The sequence below is a fragment of the Lepidothrix coronata genome, unplaced genomic scaffold (genome assembly GCF_001604755.1).
Source record: "Lepidothrix coronata isolate B3197 unplaced genomic scaffold, Lepidothrix_coronata-1.0 Scaffold56, whole genome shotgun sequence".
NCBI classification, from domain to species: Eukaryota; Metazoa; Chordata; class Aves; order Passeriformes; family Pipridae; genus Lepidothrix; species Lepidothrix coronata.
Window position 1 is genome coordinate 769458 of NW_016690236.1, and position 23265 is coordinate 792722.

Sequence of the window (23265 nt, forward strand, 5' to 3'; positions counted from 1 at the left end):
AATCCACTGCGCAGGCTTGAAGGGTTAATGACCTTTCCCAAATCTTCACTCGCGAAGACTGGCCATATATATATATAGATGTTACACAGTTGTAATACCAACCTAATCATCACAAAAAAAAAATCAAATTGGAGCACCAGACCATTTTGGTTAGATACGTAATTAAATTATTGTTTTAGTGTTTTTGATTACATGTGTTCAAATCCGTCAGCCACTGCTGTAGGATTGAAAGTTCTACGTGAATGGGGGGATGTTGGTGAAAGTGAGTTGAGCTAACCCTGTGGAGCAGAGGGGTTGGCTTTCAGTAGGTTACATTGCTCTTCCTCGGTGGTAATAGTTTTGATATTTGAAACGAGTAAATAAAATGCCTGGAGACAGGCGTCCCCCCCGCCATTAGCAATACATGAATCTTGCCTTCCAGGTAAAATGCAGCTATAGATGTTTAACAAGCCTGTGCAGGCGTGGCCCCAGAAGGTGCCCGAAATAAGGGCAGCTCTCTTTTGTGGCAGGTTTGCTTCTGAGCTGAGCGGGAACCCCACCGTGCACCTGTTGATGAGGTGGCGGGTTCACCTGTGCGAGCGCCCTTTTGTCTGGGACGGGGCTGGGACCTCGCGCACCCGGCGGGAGCCTCTCCCATGAGTTCCAAACGGGCGCTTTCCCCCCTCTTCCTGGCAGGCGTTCGGGGCGAGGCATCCCTTTCCCGTGCGGCCGGAGCCCGCCCCCGCTGGCGGGGCGGGAGCGCAGGTGGCGCTGGCGGGGCCGCGGCCGCCCCGCGCTGACATCAGCGAGCGCTGCAGAGCCACGGCGGCGGCGCAGGCCGGGCCCGCGCCAACATGGCAGCGGCCCCCGCGGCCGCCCTGGCGTGAGCGATGCCGCGGCCCTCCTGAGCCGGCAGGCGGGCCCCGCGTTCGTCGCGTCCATGGATGTCTCTTCCGATCCCTATCTGCCCTACGATGGAGGGGGAGGAGACGGCATTCCGCTCCGGGAGTTGCATAAACGAGGTACGCCGGCTTGCCGTTTGGGTTACTTGTTTGCATATCTACGTGCGGGACTGCTGCTCGGGTGTAAAGCAGCGGCGTAAAGGCTTGTTAATTACCGCGCTGCTTTGTTTCGCCAGCCCGAAGCCTTTTGTCGGAGGAGAATTCAGTTCTGGCTGGTTCCTGTGCTGTCAGGGATTGTTTTCTCTGCGGGCAAATCAGTCCTGCTTCACATCTCATCGCCGTGTGACTCCATCTTCGATGTGTGGCAGGCTTGCCTTTCGCTCTCTCTCGTTTTGTTTTTGTTTGTTCTTTTTTTTTTTTTTAATCAATAAAACCATCTCGTGCACCAAAAAAAAAAAGAAAAGAAAAAACAAACAAAACCAAAACCAAACCTACAACAACAACAACAAAAAAAGTCCCAAAACTGTGTTTGTCACTAACTGTGACCAAATTAGCAAGTTATTAAATAGGCTATTTTCATATCTTGCTTTTCACTAACTTGAATGGGAACAGTGTTTGTCTGGCTTTGAAGTTTCTGTACGTGCTTTTAGACTTGGCTCTTTGTTGCCGGCTTTGATACGTGAAGGGAAAGCTCTGCAATGGTAATGTGTCAGCTCAGCAAATATTGATCAGCTCTTACGGAACTGGTACTTTGCAGTAGGTTCTTTACACTGTTGCTTACAAGGAAGCAGATTTAGAAAGAAAACAGTGTTACCAGTGTTCACAGGAGGGTGGGGTGGGGGGAATCCTCTTTTGAGCTTGCTTTTTGTTTTTTACTAGTAACTTAAAGGAGAATACATTCTATAAAGATTTGGTTTTGTACTGAGAGAAGCTGTAGTAGGAATAAAAGTTATGCCTTCAAATTCTGAGAGTACGTTTTTTGTTGGCTGGATTTGATGGTTACAGTGTGGTGTTTAAAACAGTGAATGTGGTGAATTCTTACTTCTGTTAGAATTGGCCAATCTAAAATTAGAAAGTTATCAACATTTATAACTGTTAGTGAAGGTATTAGAGAGGATGTAGGCTGAGAATAAAGATAGGATTTACATAAAATTATTTTTTCTCCATGTTACCTTATTATTTCACCTGTCCTTGCAAACTCTTATTTCTATAAATAAATTAGTTCACAATTTATGTTCTTTTAACATTTTATCTGTTTTCTAGTAGTTTACATAGAAGGTTATTTGTTGTCTTTTTACAATTCTTATAATGTATTTCAGGATACCTTAAAAAAATCAAGAAGTTCCAATACAGTTTATTTCAGACAAGCAATTTTTATGCTGCCCAGATCATTATTATTTAGTAAGTGCTGGGCAGTTCTCTAAGTCAGATTTTAGAGGGTGCTGTTTTCTTAGAACATTTGCAAAACGTAAATTGGGGGTCTTATCGATGTTGTGTATAAATACCTGAAGGGAAGGCACAAAGAAGGCAGAGACAGGCACTTCTCAGTGTTGCCCAGTGACAGAACCAGAGGCAATGGCACAGACTGAACATGGGAGGTGCCCTCTGAACATCAGGAAACAGGTTTTTTTTCTGCGAGGTTGACTGAGCACTGTAACAGGTCGACCAGAGAGGTTGTGAAATCTTCCTCAGAGATAGTATAAAGCCCTGTGGACTTGGTCCTGGGAAAGCAGCTGTAGGTGGCCCTGCTTTAGCAGTGGCCTTGGACAAGACGAGCTCCAGAGATCCCTTCCAACCTCAGTTCCATTCTGTGAGTTTAGATTTGTAGACAGATTTAAATATGAAAACTGAAAAACAGCCCTAACATGTTACAGTTAGACATTGAAATGTGATCAGGTGTATATTCCTGGAAATTAACAGGTTTTAGTTGATTTTTAAAATGGTGCCTGGCGCACTGGAGTATTGCTGTTAAACATAAAGTTTACAAATACTGTAATAAAAACAGTGGAAGGTTCAATTAGGTAGTTCCAGTGTGGTGACACTGCTGGGAGCCAACAAGACAGTTCCCAGTTGTGACTTGTCATTTTTGCAGTTTTACTGAATTCCATTAGGGCTTGTACTTCCCGTATTTTAATACTATATTTCAAAACAAGTGTTACTGGTGCTTCTCAGGCTTGCTATAGTGAGTTTAGATTAAAAAAAAAAACAAACAACCAAACAACAACAAAACTCAAACAGTGTTCCCATAATCTCTTGAAGATCTGAATTTGTCAAGTGCATATGTCTCATAAAAATACTGATCTCCAGACCAGTTTGTTCCATAAATTTAATCAAAATTTTGTGGGCATTTCCTGCTGATTTACAATACCACAAAAATCTGTTATTGTGATTTAGCTATCAAAGTAAGGCTTAAAATGCTAGCAGACAAAACCAGAAATGGAAAGTAAATTCTTGACATTATTTTATGTGTCTGAAAATGGATACTATCAAGAATTTTTTTCCTCTCATGGAGATTTCAGAGCATTGTAATAACAAGCTCAGAGAACATGAATAAAAGGATTCTGAAAAAAAAAAACAACTTAACTGTTAAAGCCTGTGGAATTCTTTATTCACATGCTGACAACTCTTCTGTCCTGCAGAGTAATGTTCACATCATGCAAAACTGCTTTGTAACATCAAAGCGTTTGTTGCACTAATTGACTGCAGTGGCTCACCCAAAGTAGCTGTACCTCAGCAATTATGAAATGACTGTTTAAATCATTAGGGGTCTTTGAGGTTTAATTAACGGCCTTTACTAATGTGCAGTGAGATGACATACAAAGTACATTATTATTAAAGGCTTGATCCATTGGCTTGTATTAAGAAGATTTTTTTTTCAGTGCGAATACACTGTGAAACATCAAACAGAAAGATATAAAAATATGCATTTATTAATTGTGTTTATCTTTTATGTTGATTACTCATTATCATCCCTTTTAAAAAAACCGCAGATATTACTGAATACTTCTTACCAGGAGTTCCTTTAACTTGTGCTGTCCTTAGACTTCTCTTTGTGTGATACTAAATGCATAATTCCAGACCTACTTATCCTTCCTGATAGAGTGAAATAAAACTTCAGGAACACAGTTCCCTTCTACTCTTTTCTCTACTAACTAAAAGAGTTAAAACTACTGCTTCTGAGAAAGGGTGTAAAAGTTCTGATTTAGGATTGCATATATCCTAAGTAACTGATATGTACACTTTTGGATAAGAATTTTTCATATAATAAACCATATGCTGGAATATATGTTGTGTAAATAAATTACTTGTGTTGCCCTTGGATTTATTTTTGCATCATTTTTGCTAGATGGACCCTTTTGAAAGTTCCAAATTATCAGTATTTTGTTTGTCTTCCAGCCATTCATGTACAAGCTCACACTCTTTGACCTGCCCTCCCCCCGCCTTTTTTTTTATTCTTAAATAAGCATTTATTTTAGCACTCTTAAAAAATTCAAATCTGAGAAACAGTAGCACATGTATAGTGGCCAGGCTACCCAGCAGCAAAATTTGATCTTCAGCAAGCACAAGCTTTGCTAGCTCCCTTTTATTTTTTACATATACATAAACACATCTCAGATTTAATATTTTGGAAGTCCTCAAGCAAAATTAATGAAATTTTATTCCACTAATAACCTGTGATTGAGTTAACCTGGAGATGTGAAAATTATGTATATAGAGCATGCCAGATTTACTGCTGACTTAGTTTTAGTAAACCTAATTTTTTTGAGAGGCAAAATAACTCACAACTATACTAATAACAGTAACATTGGGGAAACCTCTCAACCACTCACAGCCTCACCTGTTACTGTAAGCTGTGGGGCAGAGGCTATTTAATAATATCCCAGGAGGAGTTTGAGTCAGATGCATACTGAGCCAGTTCAGATCCTCTAAGTGATAAAAGTTGTACTTTTGTGGTTTAGGCTGCATTTCTCCTTAAGGGCCTGTTATATTTAAGAATTCGTAGTTAATCAAAAACCATTAGAGACTGAAGTTATCAGCCTGACCTTTGAAGTAAATGGCTGTGAAAATTGTGTACACATGCTCAGAGCTGGAGTTTAACTCTGAAATTTTATTGCTAGCAGAGGAAGAGTAAAAAAATTAATTTTTAGACTAATTAATATGTTCCTGACAGAAAATGTCAAGATTATTATCAATCTCTAACTTTGAGTACTTTGAGAAAAAGCAATACTTGGAGAAACTTGACGTGGTTATGCCACTGAATTTCTGCTGTGCTTTGTTTTAAGGTTCCTAGGATATAAAGGGGATAAGGATTTTCAGTTATGAGTTTAGCATATTTAACTTTGGTGATTAACATAAAGTACCGTAAGATATAACTACAGTTCACTGTAGGTAATTACAGTTTGTCTGTCTACATGTGCTATATGACTGGTAAGGTTCACTGTTAAGCATATGTTTCTCAATTTTGGAAATAATTTTTTATGTACTTTTATCTGAGATACTAGAAACCTAATGAAGGGGCCAAGATTATGCTCTCCCTGGGCCTGAATGGCATCTAATTGGGATAATCATATTAGCAGAATTGTTATTTTTGTTGCATTCTGTCTTTGCCCTCCAAAACAACATATAAGTAAGTTGTTCTTATGTACATGCAGCAGCAGCGCTTAGAAATCTGATTATCTAAATTTTTGTTGTTCTGACTTTTATGGCCTTGGTCACTGTTAGATTGTAGATAACTTCCCTTTTGTAATGTTTGCTCTATCTAACTTTATATATTTTTATACCTTTTATTGTTCTCATCTCCTCCCTCACTGTTCATCTTAAATATAAGTTGTAAACTTAGTAGTGGGAGGATCTCCATAACTCTTCACTTACATATCTGAAGTCACTATTCCTTACATTCATAACTAAATATAGTCCATTCTGCCTTTAAGACTAGAAGAAAATAAATCTGTAACAATAAAATCTTTTTTTTTTTGTGTTGCATCATAGAATCAGAAATGTTTCTTCCACCTAATGTAAAAAGCCAAAGTGGGGTTTTTTTTCCTCCACCCTTCCTGACAATTTGTGGTGGACACAAATCTTCAGAAGTCTTGGTTTAACTCAGCGGTGCTACTATTGAACTTTCATTTAACTCCTGCTTTATTAAAGGTTATTTTTAAACCCAGATCTGTCCGGGGGCAGAAGAAATGGAAGGGACTATCATGCAGTACTTTGGTAAAGCATTTTATTTCTTTTCCTTGTTCTTCAAAACTTGTTCTGAGTCTTCCTATTTCCCACATAGCGTTTTTTTCCAGGTAATTTTTTTTCCAGTTTGTGTATATATATAGTTGTGTTGATTTTTTAACGCATTTTTATTGTAATGCAGAGATCAATTTGTGCTTGTAAGCCTTTGATGCAGTTTAGAAGAGCCGACTGAAGAGACAGGCTGAAAATTCGTAGTTGCACAAAAAGGGGAATGTATTACTTGATTGCAAAGACTTCAACATCATTAATCATCAACAGTAGTGCATGATAGCACTCTGGCATCGTGTGCTGTGCTTCTGATTCTGAAAATTAAAAATTACTTGTAGTTAGGAAAAGAAAATAGTGCTTAATTACTCTTTTTGAGTGGTTACAGACAAATTTAAAATTTTCTTGTCTTTTTAATTGAAAGCCTCATATTCTGAGGTCTGAATATGGAGACAGAAAGAAGCTGAGGCACTAACACATACGTTATGTATACAAATCTTCTTTGTTACAAGAGTGAGTGATCCCTGTGGAGTGCATTGCATGCAGGGTGCTTGCCTGCCTCCATTCCCCTTGCCACCTAATACCCAAGGACACACGGGTGAAGCAAAGCCTTGGATTAGTATCTGGCCTCCGGAAAGCTACAGCCCCTGCTGATTTTAACACTCAGCAGATTTGGATGGTCGTGTCAGGGGGAGCTTATTCCAACCTTCAGGGTAAACTGATTAGCTTCATTTTCACTCACAGAGGTGCATTTATTTTTTTTCCTCCTCCTTTCACACTGCTGGGAATGGCCCAAATGAGACATGTTGCACTGCTGTCAGCCAGAAGGACAGTGGCTGAGGGGAATGCTGGGTGCTTGTGCTCTATCTAGAAAAAGAGATTTGTGAGCAGCAGCAAACCTAGTGCATTCTTGCTGTAGGAGTTAGTAATTGCATAGCTTGTAGAGAAATACCTTTGAGAAATTGGGTCCTTTTATTGCTTTGCTATTGAAACCAGTAGTGACATTGTTTATCTGTTGTCTTCACAATTCTAGAATGTTTCTAAACCTTTGGGAGTTTTCAGTTCTCTGAGCACTTACTGTATAGTGTCTGGACATTAATATTTATATGGAAGTTTTGATTTTTTTTTTTCCAGCAGAAAGATATAATTAAAATCTAATAAGACCCCAAGGGTGCGTTTATGTATTTCGGTATAACTAGTCTGACAGTTTGTTGCTGTGGAAGGGCGTGAATTTACTTGTTGTTCGCTATTTCTTCTCTCAGTTTGCGCTCTTGCACTGACTCTGTTTCTTCTCTGACAGCACAGAAGCTTGATTCCAGTTCTGTATAGTAGCAGATTTTTTTGTTGTTGTTAGTTTTGTCTGCTTAGTTGGATTAGCATGTTGGCTTGATTTACTGTGCAGTCCGATCCAAGGGTGACAAAGCTGATCCAAGGGTGAGAGTGGGATTGTGTGATCAAGAATGGGAGGGAGAAACAGGGGTATCGACATCTCCTATTTGTTTGGCAGCAGTCAATTAGATCAGCTCAATCTAACTGTGTAATTAATTATGAGAGATATATCTCATTTCTTAAAATGGTGTCATGGTGATACCTGCTCAGTTTAAGACTTGTGTATTTTGTGATGTGCATTCAGAAGATGTGTATCATGTGCTGTGTAGCATATCGAAGGGGTCTTAAACTTTATCATAAAATTACGGTTCTTTGTTAACTCTGCTAACTGTCTCCTGAGAGCCTGTTCATGTCTCAATTCTGTGCCTTATTCTGTAGTGAGGCTGTAGCTGTGAGGATTTGTTCTCTAAGTGATACTGGGTAACTGTTCAGTTAGTCACATGGTGGAGAAGCACATAAAAATCTATCATGCACCATTTGAGTACCCAGGATGCAGCATTTGTCTTAAATCTTCATGTTTCTCTTCTCATTATTTTTGTGAGAAAGAAGGAACACTGCCTACAGAGAAAGAGTTAGGGAGGTTGTTAAACAGGAGCATTGTGTATGTTGCAAAATTGCTTTCTTGTGTGAAATAATTAGCTATAAACTTAACAGTTTCTTTTTTTTTTTAAAACATGCCTTTCATCATCTGCGTGTTGCCCAGGGTTACTTTCAAATTTGAAAGAAATCTACTGAGTTGCCAAAGGACGAGCATGGGATCAATGCTACAGGAGATGAAGCAGCCTTTAAAAATGCTGTGCATGGCACTGAAGAATGCTGTGTGTAATCTACATAAATCAGCTTTTTGTCATGTTTATCATAGTTCCAACATCAATCAAGATTGAATACTGCTTGTATAAGGCACATATATAAAATATAAAAGAAGAGATATTCCTTGCCTCAGTGAGGGACATAAGGCAAGGAGAAGTCTGTAAGGTATAAAACAACTTGTGTGAATATAGCAAAATATTAGTTCTGTAATTTCTTTGTCCCTACTGGTTCCATCAGGAGGAACTAGCTAGGCAAAGCAGGAGGTTGGATCAGTGTTGGGACCCAACTGCCATTCAGTATAACTTCATGTTCAAATGGAATGTAAGAGAGCGATATGGTAAGGACTGCTTTTTTTTCTGTCAGGAATGGTGTCTTCTCAACTGATTTTTGGATTGTATTTTTTACATTCTCATTAAAATAAAAAGAAAGAAAAAACACTTTATTTCTTCAGAGATAAGAGCCTTGTTATGGTGTTGGGATCTACTTCTCTTATTCCAGTTTTGTTCATGTAGCATTTTTGGTTTTGCTGTACCTCATTCTGATTCAGGTGTCCCAAAGTACAGTGTTTTATTCTTAACCTTAATGCTTATTACAGTTTTTTCTTTCAACATGATACAATATTCTTTATTAGGTTTTTTATTGACTTTTTTTTTTAACAACTTTTTTTGAAGCAGTTCTTCAACATTACCAAAGCTGATTGGTGAGAAGGGATTGTACTGGAAACTTGGAGTTACGTGAGTGGAAGGATAACAAAAGTCAGCTGCCTTCCTAGAAGGTAGTTCAAGCAAGACCTACAGTGATGGAATCCCCCTAAAGAGTTTCTTTTTCCTGAAAAAGCATGTTGCTTTTATTGTCTAGAAGCTTACTGTCTGCAAGCTTGCAGTCTGTGATTGCAGCAGCTCACTAGTTATGTGTTGAGATTTGAGACAGGCAGCACAGCTTCACCAAGGGCAAGTCCTGCCTGACCAACCTAGTGACCTTCTATGATGGAGTGACTCACAATAGTGGACAAGGGAAGGGCTACAGATGTCATTTATCCGAATTTCTGTAAAGCCTTTGACATGCTCCCCTCCAACATCCTTCTTTCCAAATTGGAGAGAGATGGATTTGATGAATAGAGTATTAGATGGATAAGAAATTGGATGGACCGTCGCATAGAGAGGGTAGTGATCAATGGCTCAGAGTCCTGATGGACATTAATGACAAGTGGTGTCTCTCAGGGTTCCCTACTGGGATCAGTGTTATTTAATATATTATTTAATGACATAGACCAAGGGATTGAGTGCACCCACAGCAAATTTGCAGATGACACCAAGCTGAGTGGTGTGGTTGACACACCTGAAGGATGGGATGCCATCCAGAGGGACCTGGACAAGCTCGAGAAGTAGACCCATGGGAGTCCCATGAAGTTTCACAAGGCCAAGTGACAGGTGCTGCACCTGGGTCAGGGCAATCCCCAGTATCAATCCAGGCTGGGGGGATGAACGGACGAGACGCTGGACATGACTTGGCAATGTGTGCTTACAGCTCAGAAAGCCAACTGTATCCTGGGCTGCATCAAGAGCAGTGTGGCCAGAAGGGTGAGGGAGGGGATTCTGCCTCTCTACTCTGTTCTTGTGTGACCCCACCTGTAGAACTGCATCCAGCTCTGGGGTCCCCAGCACAGGGGGGACATCGACCTGTTGGAGTGAGTGCAGAGGAGGGCCACCAAGACAATTAGAGGGATGGAGGAGCACCTTTCCTATGAGGAAAGGCTGAGAGAATTGGGTTTGTTCAGCCTGGAAGAGATAGCTTAGGGGTGACCTAATTACAGCCTTCCAGTACCTAATGGAGAGGGACTTTTTACAAAAGCACATAGTGACAGGACAAGTGGGAATGGCTTTAAACTGAAGAGAATAGGTTTAGATTGAATATTAGAAGAAATCCTTTACTGTGAGGGTCGTGAGGCACTGGAATAGGTTGCCCAGAGAAGTTGTGGATGCTCCATCCCTGAAAGTGTTAAAGATCAGACTGGAGGGGGCTCTGAGCAACCTGGTTTAGTGGAAGGTGTCCCTGCCTATGAACTAGATGATCTTTAAGGTCCCTTCCAATGCAAACCATTCTGTGATTATTAAAGATGATATTGGAGAAGAGTGTGCTAATAAAGGGATGACAGCTGCCTTATTTTTGCAAAGTATGGAAAGATTGTGTTTGAATTATAGGGGTTCCTATGAGTCATACCGAGCCTCTGAGAGGATCAGTATATTACTGTTTCCCTCCCTGTAGTAACACAGGTTAGTTTAGAATAGCAGTAATAATAAAATTTCTGCATGCCACTTTTATCATTAGTATCACAGTCTCATAAAAACATAAGTAAACTCATATATAACAGAAAGGCTTTACTTTCTTTGTGGCTACAGAATGGCTTAGGTGTCTACGTATGGAAAATGGAGGTGTTTTCTTATCATAGCTAGAAGCTGTGCCTGTTTCTTGGGCTAAGTGCTTGTTCTGGTTTTTAAGACTAAAACTGCTTCTGTGTTGATGAAAAGCATGTAGCCTGAGAAAGAATCTTGAAACTTGAGGATGGGGGAAAAAGGGGGAAGAAGGAAGGGGAAATACTATCTGAATATTTGCTAAGTGCAACAATTTATCTGTGTAATGATGATTTCCTGCCTGATGGTTAGAATGTTGTGATGAAATATCTATATTATGGTAAGGGCTTTAACAAAATTAAGTTGAAAATAAATTTAATGACACTTTGAAACTGAGAGTAAATTATGAGAATTTGTGTGTTTATGCTGATGAGAGTCATTATTTTCATAGGTAGAAGGAGCATCTTGCTGTGTGAAATCTATAGAAGGAAGAGTAGAAAGGGAAGTGAAAGTTTGGAAATGTTTTGAGTATTGATAAATTTGGAAATACGTCGAGTGTTGATTTCTCTAAAATCTCCCTTAGAATAGTTGTGTGCTACACAGATCATAATGTTGGCTGGAAAATGTTTTCGTTGCTGTCAGACTTACGTATGTTAGATACAGAGCATCAGATTTTGAAAAGTTGTCCTCTTCTTGGTGCTCTCTAGGGATGCCTTTCTACCAGGTGCTCACTGCTGCATGTTTCTCACTTGGTACAGGATTATAGCTGTTCAGTTGCATCAGGTGTTCATAGCAGCTCTGTATTCAACAAAACCTGCTCTTCAGCTTCACATCATGTTGTGTGTCTCTTTCTCATTATACAATAATCACTTATGTTCCAGTATTTGGTGTGCCAGCAGATGTTGGCAAAGTAGGAACCTGACAGTTTCAATGGGATTTTTGCTGTATCTAGGGCAATGACTATTCTTTGTAGTCTACTCTAAGTTCTGCTTTGCGTCTGGGGCAGTGAATATGATGCCATCTCTGATGGTTTCCCTTGTAGAGAATTCCAATTCAGTACCTTGTGATATGCATAAAATAATCTGTTACTGTTTGTGATACACTTATAATTCTCAACTCACCTTTGCCTTGCGTAGAATTGCATGCTCCTTATAGTTTGTTATTGCTTCATATATAGCAGGGCATAAAGCCAACTTCCCCAGGGCAAAGACAAGTTTTTGTCCTACCCTACTCACTCAGGTTTAGGAAAGTGCATGATCACATTGTAACTTTGTAGAAGTTTAATAATAAACTGTGGCTGAATTTAATTTATGTCCCTTGCTTTGCAATGGAAGTTAATTTCATGTAAAAATAATATTTTCATTATATATTCTGTTACTATCTTAATTTTGAAAGCTAAACTAATTGTTACAATGTGAATTTTGTTACTACCTCTTCCACAAGGTCAGCTTGCCCTTTCAGCTAGCCAGACATGTATCTAACACTGCCTTTCTAGTTATGAGAATTAGAAATGTCAAGAGAATTTAATCCCTTAGCAAATCTATTAGCAAATCTGATTTAATTTGTTGTTGTTGTTCTTAGCCTTTTATTAATGGAAGCATAGGTAATGCTTCTTTACATCTGCCTTAGGAGAGACTAACAGCAGCTCTGGGAAGGGATTTACAGGGCTTAACTATGGGAAATAGATGAGGGAAAAATTAATATGGCATAGACTGGAGAAAAAAGTATGAAGCTAAGTAAGACGGCAGCCAGGCTCGCATGAGCGAATGGTATTGGTGTTGTTGGGGAGCTGTTTCCTACATTTACACTGTCTTATGTACTTTTCTTTTAATCCTTATAGAATTTGTACTGAATGGTAGTTTGTGTATCTTGAAAGTTATCGATTGCATTTTGTCTTAATATGATTTTTGTATTACTTTCTTCTATGTTGTCTTTCACCACTAAGGAAATGTCCAAATAAACACTGTGATATATAGTACACATAGACAAGGCCTCTGAAGCAATAGATGACTGAGGCACACCTCTGGGTCAGAGTGTAATATCGGGTGTCACACTGCTTCTGCTAGGTCTTAGAATTCACAAATGTAAAGGAAAAAGGCACATTTTACCTATGTATAAATCTAATTGTGAGTTGTTGGTGAGAGCTGGGGCAGTGAACGCAGCATTTGAAGCATTTGAGAGTTTACAGGTAGGTCTTTTTTTAGCTTATGTTATTTTTTTGGTAAGTCAAAACCTTCTGAAACTTCTGCTGACAACACCAAGAAGCTGAATTAAAGAAGCCTGGAATTGGAAAAAAAACCCAAAACTGAACAAACAAATAACCAAGAAAACCTAGCTCCAAAAAAAACCCCACCTGCCAAGCCATCCCAGTGTGAATCCAGTGACATGAGTTCTGGTGTCTGTCTGAACTGATCAGAAGTCTTGGTCACCTTGGCCCTACATCTTTATGAATAGAGATTATTGTGTTGCAGCATATACTGGGCAAATTGTCTTGTTCTTAGTTAAACAAGTGAGAATAATCACTCCTTAAATCATTGTCTTAACTTCATTATCAATGTTCTGTTTGTAGCAATAACTTTGCAAAAGAAGTTTGTGTTGGGTGGGCAGATGGTGTCCATGTTATATTTAGGCAGCTGTCCAGCAGAAGATTATGCTGTAAATACAGCACAGAAACTCCAAAAAACCCCCCTCAAACCAATGTACTACAGAATTTATGACATTTGAAGGCTTTAAAAAATAAATCTTTTTATCACTTTTGAAGAGAGAAAAATTCTCAGTGCTCCTCCTGCACTTCTTATTCTGATCACTGAAAGAAATATGTTGGGGCTGTTGCTCTGTGAGATGCTTCTGAAGGAACTTGCTAGTGATGACAAATTAGCAGAAGACATTTTTTTCATACAGTATTTCCAATTTTTCATGGCTGAGGGCTGTTCTGTGATTTACCTTGAATAAATAAATGAAAATAAAATATAAGTATTTGTTTGGCTTTCTGTTACTTTTTAGCTGCACTGATAGTCTGTTAATAATGTATTTTAGGTTTGGTTTAAAGATTCAGAAGAGATTGGTAATCAATAGAATGTATATATGAAAATAACTGACAACTTATGAAGATGCTGTGAACTTTCTGTCTAATCATTCTGGTTTTGTTTTCATACAATCAGATTTTCTTCTGGTAGTTCATAAACTGAAATAAACTCCAAGTTAAATGTGTGTCGAAGCCGCTGATTTTTTCCACTTTGTTCTATTGAAGTTTTTCTGGAGTGTGCACACAAAACAGAACAACAATTTGACTAGTACGTTCCTATTTTAACCAATGGAAACACAAAGTCACTAGTATGCAAAGTCAACCTACAGCTGAGTGACAGGGAAAAGAGGTCACAAGCAACACTGAGAGACCTAAATGACAATAGAATATGCATATTATGGAAAGTGTCTTAATTACTTGTTCAGAAATTTTGTATGTCAAAGTGTTATGAACAGAGTTTGAATGCTTCATTTATTACAAATTTAATTTATTCCTATTTTTATCTGCTACAGGAACTCATTATACAATGACAAATGGAGGAAATATCAACAGTTCAACACATTTACTGGATCTTCTGGATGAGCCAATTCCCGGAGTAGGGACATACGATGACTTCCATACCATTGACTGGGTTCGAGAGAAGTGCAAAGACAGAGAAAGGCATAGACGGGTACTTGACATAAATAACAGTATTTGGAAAATATTTTTTGGTTAGATATTGGAATTAAGGTCTGATCTAGCAACATATACAAATATATACATGTACTTCAAATTTGTTCATAATTGTATCAGCTAGAACTACTTGAATACTGTTTAAAAAGCACTGCTCTGTTGATGCCTGCAGTCTTGCAACAGTATTCTAACTTGGAAAGGAAACAGTAATTTAATAGAGTGGGAATAGGTCTCAGTCACCCAAATACCATTTTCACAGTACTGCTTTTTTTGCATACCAGTGCATTTAAGGCTATTTTCCAGTGTAGATGTATTTGTAATAGTGCTTATGGTGGTACTAATACAGAGAAGTGAAGAATGATGTATATTGCTTTTATATTGACACAAGTGTATCTGTGCTACTGCTATGTATATATATATGTGTGTGTGTGTGTGCATATGTATATATATATATATGTATTGCTGTGGTTGTTTGAATTATGGAAAGTGGAAATTCTCGTCTCTTAACCACTTATATCAGCATATATATGTTTAACAAAAAAGTAGTCTCAATATGTACGTTAACTATCCTCTCTCCTATCACACGACCTGCTTTTCTCCTCTTTAGTGATTTCTTCTGAGGATCTTCAAAGTTCAAGCTGTTCATCTTTATCAGTGTACTCTACAAGGAGTTCTTTCATGCAACAGACTGAAGTTGTATTAGTCAATAACATGCCAGATACTGTCATTCATGTAGTAAATTTGTTTAATAGCATTTTAAGAGGAAATAAGCTAATTAGAGTCTTACCTCCAAACTTTTGGAATGCTTACTTTAATTAACCTTAAAAACAGAACAGATTTGGAAATGTGATTTCTCCTAAATATTTTTCACTGAACAAAATTAATAGTTAAAAATTAATTGTAATTTTATGGAGGGATTGGGGAGAGGTTCCTTCACATCCAAAACTATAGCATTATTCTGCTTTCTTTGGAAACATCATTTTTAATACTGTGGAAGGAAGTGTAGGATGTGTATGCTGATTTACTTTGACATGGTAAAAAAACCTCCAGTCTTACACTAGTTTAAAAAACAAAATATCCATAATTGCACTATCTAGTGCTTTTTCAAGGAAAAGAGATCCTTGGACGATTGATCTAAGAACACATACCTTGTTTGAATGCTTTTCATGAAAAGTAAGAAGGTGTTTCCATGTAATACTTCATTTCATAATTTGATGTCTAAGCAGTGATTAACACAGTGCCATTTTAGACTGTAGATGTGTAGGTTAATGTCTAGTGGATATGCCATTGGGTAGAATGCTGGGCCTGACCAAATCCTGGCAAGTCAGACCACACCTGTAAATAGATAATCTAGAGTGAAGTCTCACAGCTGTTACTCATTTTAGTAGACCAGAAGAGTCAGACAAGACAGTTCAGAGTTCATAGTCACAGAACTACTGGGAAATATACCCTGAATGACAGGAGACTGACTGACCATGTAATCAAACATGTAAAGAGAAGGGGGCGATATTGTTTTCAAGATTTCCTTGTCTAGTATTGTGTTTTCTTGGCTTGTTTTTGATTGGTTGGTTTGTGATGGCTTGGTTTGGTTTTGTTTTACTGTTTGCTGCACATACTTTCTTCTTTTACCAGATGAAAAACCCATAAGAATACAATGCAATTACATAATGAAGGTTCAATCATAAAACTAGTTATGCACAAATTATAGCTAAGTGCATAAATTAAATAAGGCTAAAATAAGAATAGCTGTTTTTTCAGTACAACAACTTTAGGTGTTATTACTAATAATTGTCTAGAAGTATTACAGCATAGTTATCACTTTTTTTGTTTCATCTTACTGTCATGTGTTTTTAGTCTAAAGATGTTTGTATTTGAAGTAGAAGTTTAGGAATTCGAATCTTATGGAATAGCTTATTGGTAGTATGCTAATAGTTTATTTGAGGTTCAGCAAAAAATAATTTAAGATGTAGGAGAGAAATAATTTTACAAGTACATGTTCTAGATAGGCGTCATAGAAATTTTTCCCTTAATCTAATAAAGCATTTCCTGGGTTTTAGTTCTTTAAATTAAGCAAATTTACTTTTCTCTGTTTGATGTCTGAATGACTAAGCTGATTTATCTATGTAAAGCACTAAATACAAGCAGAACACTTGTCGTTTAAAGAGAGGGCATATTTGCCTGCAGCCTTCATCACGCGGTTTATATGTCATACTTAATTGTTTTCTCTTATTCATGTTAGAGAAACACATACAAGTATACATAATGATTTCTGTTTGCAGATTAACAGCAAGAAGAAAGAATCAGCATGGGAGATGACAAAAAGTTTGTACGATGCATGGTCAGGATGGCTCGTAGTCACGCTAACTGGTTTGGCATCAGGTAAATGAAAAAAGTTGATTTATTTCTTGTATTTGTCAGCAAGTGTAGTTGCTGTGTTTTTCTTTTGTTGTCCACCATCCTGGCTAAGAACTTGTTCAGGCTACTACCATAATTCTGTGAAGGAAGGAAAAGGTTGACTATCTTAATTTACAGGCTTCAGTGTTTTAAGGAGAGGGTTTGTGAAAAATCACAGATTTTCTGTCCAGTTTTTCAAAAAAAAGTATTTCAAACAGACATCTAACATTAAATGCTGGGAAAATTGGATTAGTTCTAGAGTTCTTGTTAAAAAGTGCTTGTTAAAAAGGCATGGTAACAGTATAATTACTGCTTAGATATATACATAATCACTTTCACAAATCATATATAAATTAATACATATGCGAAGTCCGTAGCATGTTTATATACTTCTAGATGCACAAACCAGGAGTGTATAATTACTGGAAATTGCTTTTGATAATTTTGGTGGGAACGTGCAGTGTTGTGTTTTCACCCCCCTAGCTGCTATGTATATTAACATTGCTTTACCATGTTTCTGAGCAACAAAGCAAGTTCTGGTCTTGAACCTTACTAGGTTTTTCAATTTCCATTGCTTTCTTTCCTATGTGTCTAGTACATATTAAATGGTGCAACCTTGAGTTCAGTCATGAGGAGGTCTTATGTTTATGTATTTTAATTAATTTGGTTGAAATTTTGTTCTACTGAAATACTGCTTTTGACTCAGACTTTAGTTGACCATGGTTCTTAAGGAAAGGCTCTGTCAGGATTCGTAAATCTTAGAATCGTTAAGACTGGAAAAGACCTGCAAGATTAAGTCTAGCCTTTGACTGAACACCACCATATCAACTAAACCATAGCACTAAAGTGCCATGTCCAGTTCTTTTGTGAACACTTTCAGGCATGATGACTCTACAACTTCCCTGGATAGCCCATTCCAATGGTTGACAACCCTTTCAGTGAAGAAATCCTTCCTGATGTCCATCCTGAACCTCCCATGGCACAGTTTGAGACCATTTCCTCTCGTCCTGTCACTGGTTGCCTGTGAGAAGAGACTGACCCCCACCTTGCTATAACCTCCTTTCAAGTAGTTGTAGAGAGTGATGAGGTCCCCTCTGAGCCTCCTCTTCTCCAGGCTAAACAACCCCAGCACCCTCAGACTCTCCTCATATGACTTATTCTCTAGACCATTCACCAACTTTGTTGCCCTTCTCTGGACTCTCTCCAGCATCTCAGTGTCTTTCTGGTAACGAGGGGCCCAAGGACTGGAAAAAGTTCTCAAGGTATAGCCTCACCTATGCTGAATACAGCAGGACAGACACCTCTTTGATCCAGCTGGCCTACAGAAAAGCCAGGGTGCCATTGGCCTTCTTGGCCACCTGGGCACACTGCTGGCTTGTGTTCAGCAGCTTTTGACCAACACCCCCAGGTCCTTTTCTGCCAGGCAGCTCTCCAGCTGCTCTTCCACAAGCCTTTAATGCTGCAAGGGGTTGTTGTGACCCAAGAGCAGGACCCAGCACTTGGCCTTGTTGAACCTTACATAATGGCCTCGACCCACTGATCCATCCTGTCCATATCCCTCTGTAGAACCCTCCTACCCTCAACTTTCTGAGAGTGCGCCCTTGTCCAGATCATCGGCAGATATTGAACAGGAACAGGACTGGCCCCAGTACTGAGCCCTGTAGAACACCCACAAATGATTGACTGCCAAGTGGATGCAGCACCATTCACTCTGGGCCCAGCCATCCAGACAGTTTTTAACCCATCAAAGGGAGCACCTGTCCAAGCCGTGGGCTGCCAGCTTCTCTGGGCAATGCTGTGGGAGACAGTATCAAAGGCTTTACTGAACTCCAGGTAGACTACATCCACAGACTTCCTCTCATCCACTAGGTGGGTCTCTTTGTCAAGTTGGTCAGGCAGGACCTGCGTTTCCTAAATCCATGCTGGCTGGGCCTGATTCCCTGATTATCCTGACTGTGCTTTGTGATCGCACTCAAGATAATCTGTTCCATAACCTTTCCAGGCACTGAGGGCAGGCTGACAGGCCTGTAGTTCCCTGGATCCTCTTTCCAACCCTTCTTACAGATGGGCTGGGACCTCCCCAGTAAAACAGGACTTACGATGATGGAGAGTGGCTTGGTAAGCTCTTCCACCAGCTCCCTCAGTACTCTTGGGTGAGTCCTCTCTGGTCCCATAGACTTGTGAGTGTCTAAGTAGCACAACAGGCAACTACTCCTCCTGGATTGCGGGGATTCTATTCTGCTCCCTGTCCCCATCTATCAGCTCAGGGGGCTGATTGCCCTGAGGATAACTGGTCTTTCTCTTGAAGACTGAGGCAAAGAAGGCATTAAGTACCTCAGCCTTTTCTTCATTCTTGGCGACAGTGTTTTTTCCCCCACATCCAATAAAGAATGGGAGACTTTCCTTGGTCTTCCATTTGTTGGTAATGTCTTTATAAAAATATCTTTTATTATCTTTTACAGCAGTGGCCAGATTGAGTTCTAGTTGACCTTTCACCTTTCTAATTTTCTTTCTATGTGACCTAATGACATCTCTGTACTCTTTCTGGGTTGCCTGACCCTCCTTCTTCCAGAGGTCATAAACTCTATTTTCCCCTGAGTTCCAGAGAAAGGTCCCTGTTCAGGCAGGTCACTCTTCTTCCCCACTAGCTTGTCTTTCAGGACATAGGGATGGCCTGCTCCAGCGTCTTTAAGATTTCCTTCTTGAAGAATGTACAGTCTCTCTGGACCCCTTTGTTATTAAGGTCTGTTTCCCAAGGGATTCCTTCTAAGCCAGCGTCCTGAACAGGCCAAAGTCCACCCTCCAGAAGTCCAAGGTAGAGGTTTTGTTGACCCCCTTCCTTACTTCACCAAGAATTGAAAATTCTGTCATTTCTTTGCCAATGTGCCCAAGTCAGCCTCTGACCACTGCTTCTCCTGCCAGCCCTTCTCTGTTTGTAAACAGCAGGTCTAGTGAGGCACAGCCTGTGTTAGGCTCACTTACCAGCTATGTCAGCTAACACACTCCAGGAGCCTCCTAGACTGCCTCCTCTCTGCTGTGTTGATTTTCTAGCAGACATCCAGCAAGTTAAAGTCTCCCAGGAGAACAAGGGCTAGTGATTGTGAAATCTCAGCCAGCCACTTACAGAATACTTCATCTGCCTCTTCATCCTGGCTGGGTGGTCTGTAACAGACTCCCACTGGTTAACCTTCTCCCCCCGCTTCTTACCCACAGACACTCAGCCTTATCACTATCCTTGAGCTCTATACAGTTGAAGAATTCCCTAATATACAGGGCCACCCCACTGCCTCTCCTTGCTCTTCTATCTCTTCTGAAGAGCAGGTAGCTACCCATTGCAGCACTCCAGTTATGTGAGTCATCCCACCACATTTCTTTGATAGCAACTACATCATAGCTTTCCTGCTGCACGATGGCTTCCAGCTCCTCCTGTTTGTTACCCGTACTGCGTGCATTAGTGTACACACACTTCAGCTGGACTATCAATTTCACCCCTAACTCTGGCATGCCACCCCCAGGCTCATCTCTAATGAGCCTGGTCTTATCCCCTTCAAATCTATTTTAAAGCCCTTTCAATCAGCCCTGCCTGCCAACTCACAGGCTAGAATCCTTTTTCACCTTTTAAACAGGTGAATCCCATCTGTCTCCAGCAGGATTGGTGCCAAATAAACTGCCCCATCACAGAAATGTAATAGTCCTCTTAACTCCTTTGTTTCAGCGGACTGTTAGAGAACAAAGGAAAAAAAGGCAAGAAAAAACCCGACATTTAATTTGGGAAATATACAAAGAACTCGATTCTTCAGCAAATACTAATCTTACTGTATTGAGGACAAGATATATTCCTGGACATCAGTAATATATTAAATGTCTATTTAATTAGCTTTTCTGTAATCTCAATTTACATCCATTAACACCAACACATTTCTTCATTTTAGCTTGTGTATTATTTCTATTTACCAGAACATTAATACAAAACTGCTTCTACAACAGGGGCATTGGCAGGTCTAATTGACATTGCTGCTGACTGGATGACTGACTTAAAGGAAGGCATTTGCCTTAGTGCTTTGTGGTTTAACCATGAACAATGTTGTTGGGGTTCAAATGAGACCACATTTGAAGAGAGAGATAAATGTCCGCAGTGGAAAACATGGGCAGAACTAATAATTGGGCAAGCAGAAGTGAGTATATACCCATTCTTTTATGGTCTTGCTCAACAATTTGTGTGAATATGGAAAAAAAATAATGAACTTAAGTTTAGGGTTCTAAACACACTGTCTGCACCGTTTTTCAGCATTTGATTTGATTAATAGGTTATAGTATAGTAAATGTGTATTTCATGAACTGCAAGGGGGCTTGGAGTGTTACAGGTATAAGGAAGTTATGAGAGTATAGAACTGTTAATAACACGAGAACTTCTGATCATAGCTGTACATAAAATAAATAAAAATTACATTTGTGGTGTTCTCTGATAACTAAGAATAGATTCTTCATTTTTTCTACTACATTTTTTTTTAAATAAGGGTTTACTCAGTATTCAGCAGATTTTAGCAGCTAATAGCTATTAAAAATACACCTGTGCTATGTTAATTTTTTATTTTTAAGATGAAATGTTAGAAGTTTATACCTTGTATAACCCAGTCTGTGCTGATGTCATCATTTTATACTTTTCAAACAAAACTCTCTCTCCTGATCTGGTAATAATTATCGTGCTTCAAAATGTGCACGTAAATGTACTTGCAGCAAGAGTAGTTCTGGATTATTTTAAGTAGTAATTTTGCTCCTATGTCAAATTTATTTTCTGACTTTTTGTTTTTGCTTTTAGGGTCCAGGTTCATACATAATGAACTACATAATGTACATTTTCTGGGCATTGAGCTTTGCCTTCCTAGCAGTTTCTCTGGTGAAGGTATTTGCTCCCTATGCCTGTGGCTCAGGGATACCTGAGGTGAGGTCTAACTAAAACATATATTATAGCTGTTTCATGTTAATGTGAAAATTACTGCTGCCTTACAGGGTTGGGAGAAGGAAGAGGGAGCACTCTGCCTAAGAAATCTATTAATACAAGTGTTCAGATTGAAAACATATAATTGTGTTAATTCTTTCTGGGAAAAATACCTGAAATTTAAGAGAGTCTCCTGAGTTAGTAGATTTTGCTGCATGCTCCTGTCAGGACCACTGTTTAAGAAAGCATTTAGCTTAAGAGAGTATACTGCTGAAGAGTGATTTCCAAACCTGCCCCAATCCTCACCCTCCCTGTGGAGGTAAGAGAATAGCGATTCATTGACAGAATACGGGTCCTTTGATACAGCAATCAATCTTTTGTTGCAGTGGCTTTAGTCCCCTTAACTAGCACAAATCAACACAGTCACAATGTAAAATGTGTAGTACCCTCAAAAACTCACTGTTGGTATTGCTGTCTGCTACTATCCACAGAAAAAAACCCAAAGTCAAATAAATTGCAGTCAGTCTCACTTCTCCGGTCTTTCTGTAAATATTTCTTTATATATATGTTTTGTAGATGTTGAAGGACAAATCCTGCCTCTGAATAAGCCTGGAGTAGTCCTATGCCATTATTCCAGAAGAGATTTCATCCTAAATTGGTTTCCAGATTTAGCTATCTTTGTTTTCTAGGCACATCCTATTTATGGACAGGTTGTCCTTTCCTATGATAACTATATTATTTCCTATATACGGGCATATTTTCCAGGCTAATAATATGACATTAAGTGCAGTAATATCTTAGGCAAGTGGCACATCTTTCCTGGTGGAGAAAGGCTGATCTTTTCCATTTTTATGTTAAGAAATCTACTGTTAATTTTTATGTAATAATGGTAAAACATAAAGAGAAAACAGGGAGGTATAATATTGGTGCAAATGGGATATTGCTATACTAGATGACCTTGGGTATAGGTTTTGCAGGTTTATTTTTCCCTTGGAAGTTTTCTGCCTTTCAGCTGGTATTTACATCATAAACTAATGAACACAGTCTTAGAAGCTGCTGCAAATTAATTTACTACTAAATGTAATTGATAATATTGTTGTATGTTATTGTCCAGTGTTTTAGAGTAAGTTGCAAATGGAAAGCCTGTGGCAACCAGATAGACTCAATGTAGCAATCTGAAAAATATGTGTTCTAAAGTGTGATAAAGTCAGTCATTTGAAAAGGCTGGTTTTTGAAGTTCTGCAGCTAAGATAATAGAATTATTTTCTGGAGAAAGCAGAATGCAATAACATATTATTATTTTTTTTCCAGATAAAAACTATTTTGAGTGGCTTCATCATCAGAGGTTACTTGGGGAAGTGGACTTTGATGATAAAAACAATTACTTTAGTATTGGCTGTCGCATCAGGTTTGAGTCTAGGAAAAGAGGGTCCCTTGGTACATGTGGCCTGCTGCTGTGGGAATATTTTTTCCTACCTCTTCCCAAAATACAGTACAAATGAAGCTAAAAAAAGAGAGGTAAATTTTTGTAAAAGCATTTATAGAATGTATTAAATATCTGTGCATTTACACTGA

General features: G+C 38.9%; 1 protein-coding gene across 4 annotated transcripts in view; it reads left to right on the top strand.

The window, feature by feature from the left end:
• CLCN3 (chloride voltage-gated channel 3) overlaps positions 1–23265 on the top strand; it is a 73143-nt gene that overhangs the window by 28744 nt on the left and 21134 nt on the right. For 2 of the 4 annotated variants that reach the window (XM_017816508.1, XM_017816510.1), the window contains exons 3-7: positions 14198–14355; positions 16637–16736; positions 20739–20926; positions 21571–21693; positions 23002–23208. In XM_017816508.1, the coding sequence (XP_017671997.1) occupies positions 14198–14355; positions 16637–16736; positions 20739–20926; positions 21571–21693; positions 23002–23208 (776 nt within the window). Of the gene's footprint in view, positions 1–840; positions 1002–14197; positions 14356–16636; positions 16737–20738; positions 20927–21570; positions 21694–23001; positions 23209–23265 lie in introns of those variants that run through there. The other 2 variants (XM_017816509.1, XM_017816511.1) reach the window with 2 other exon arrangements.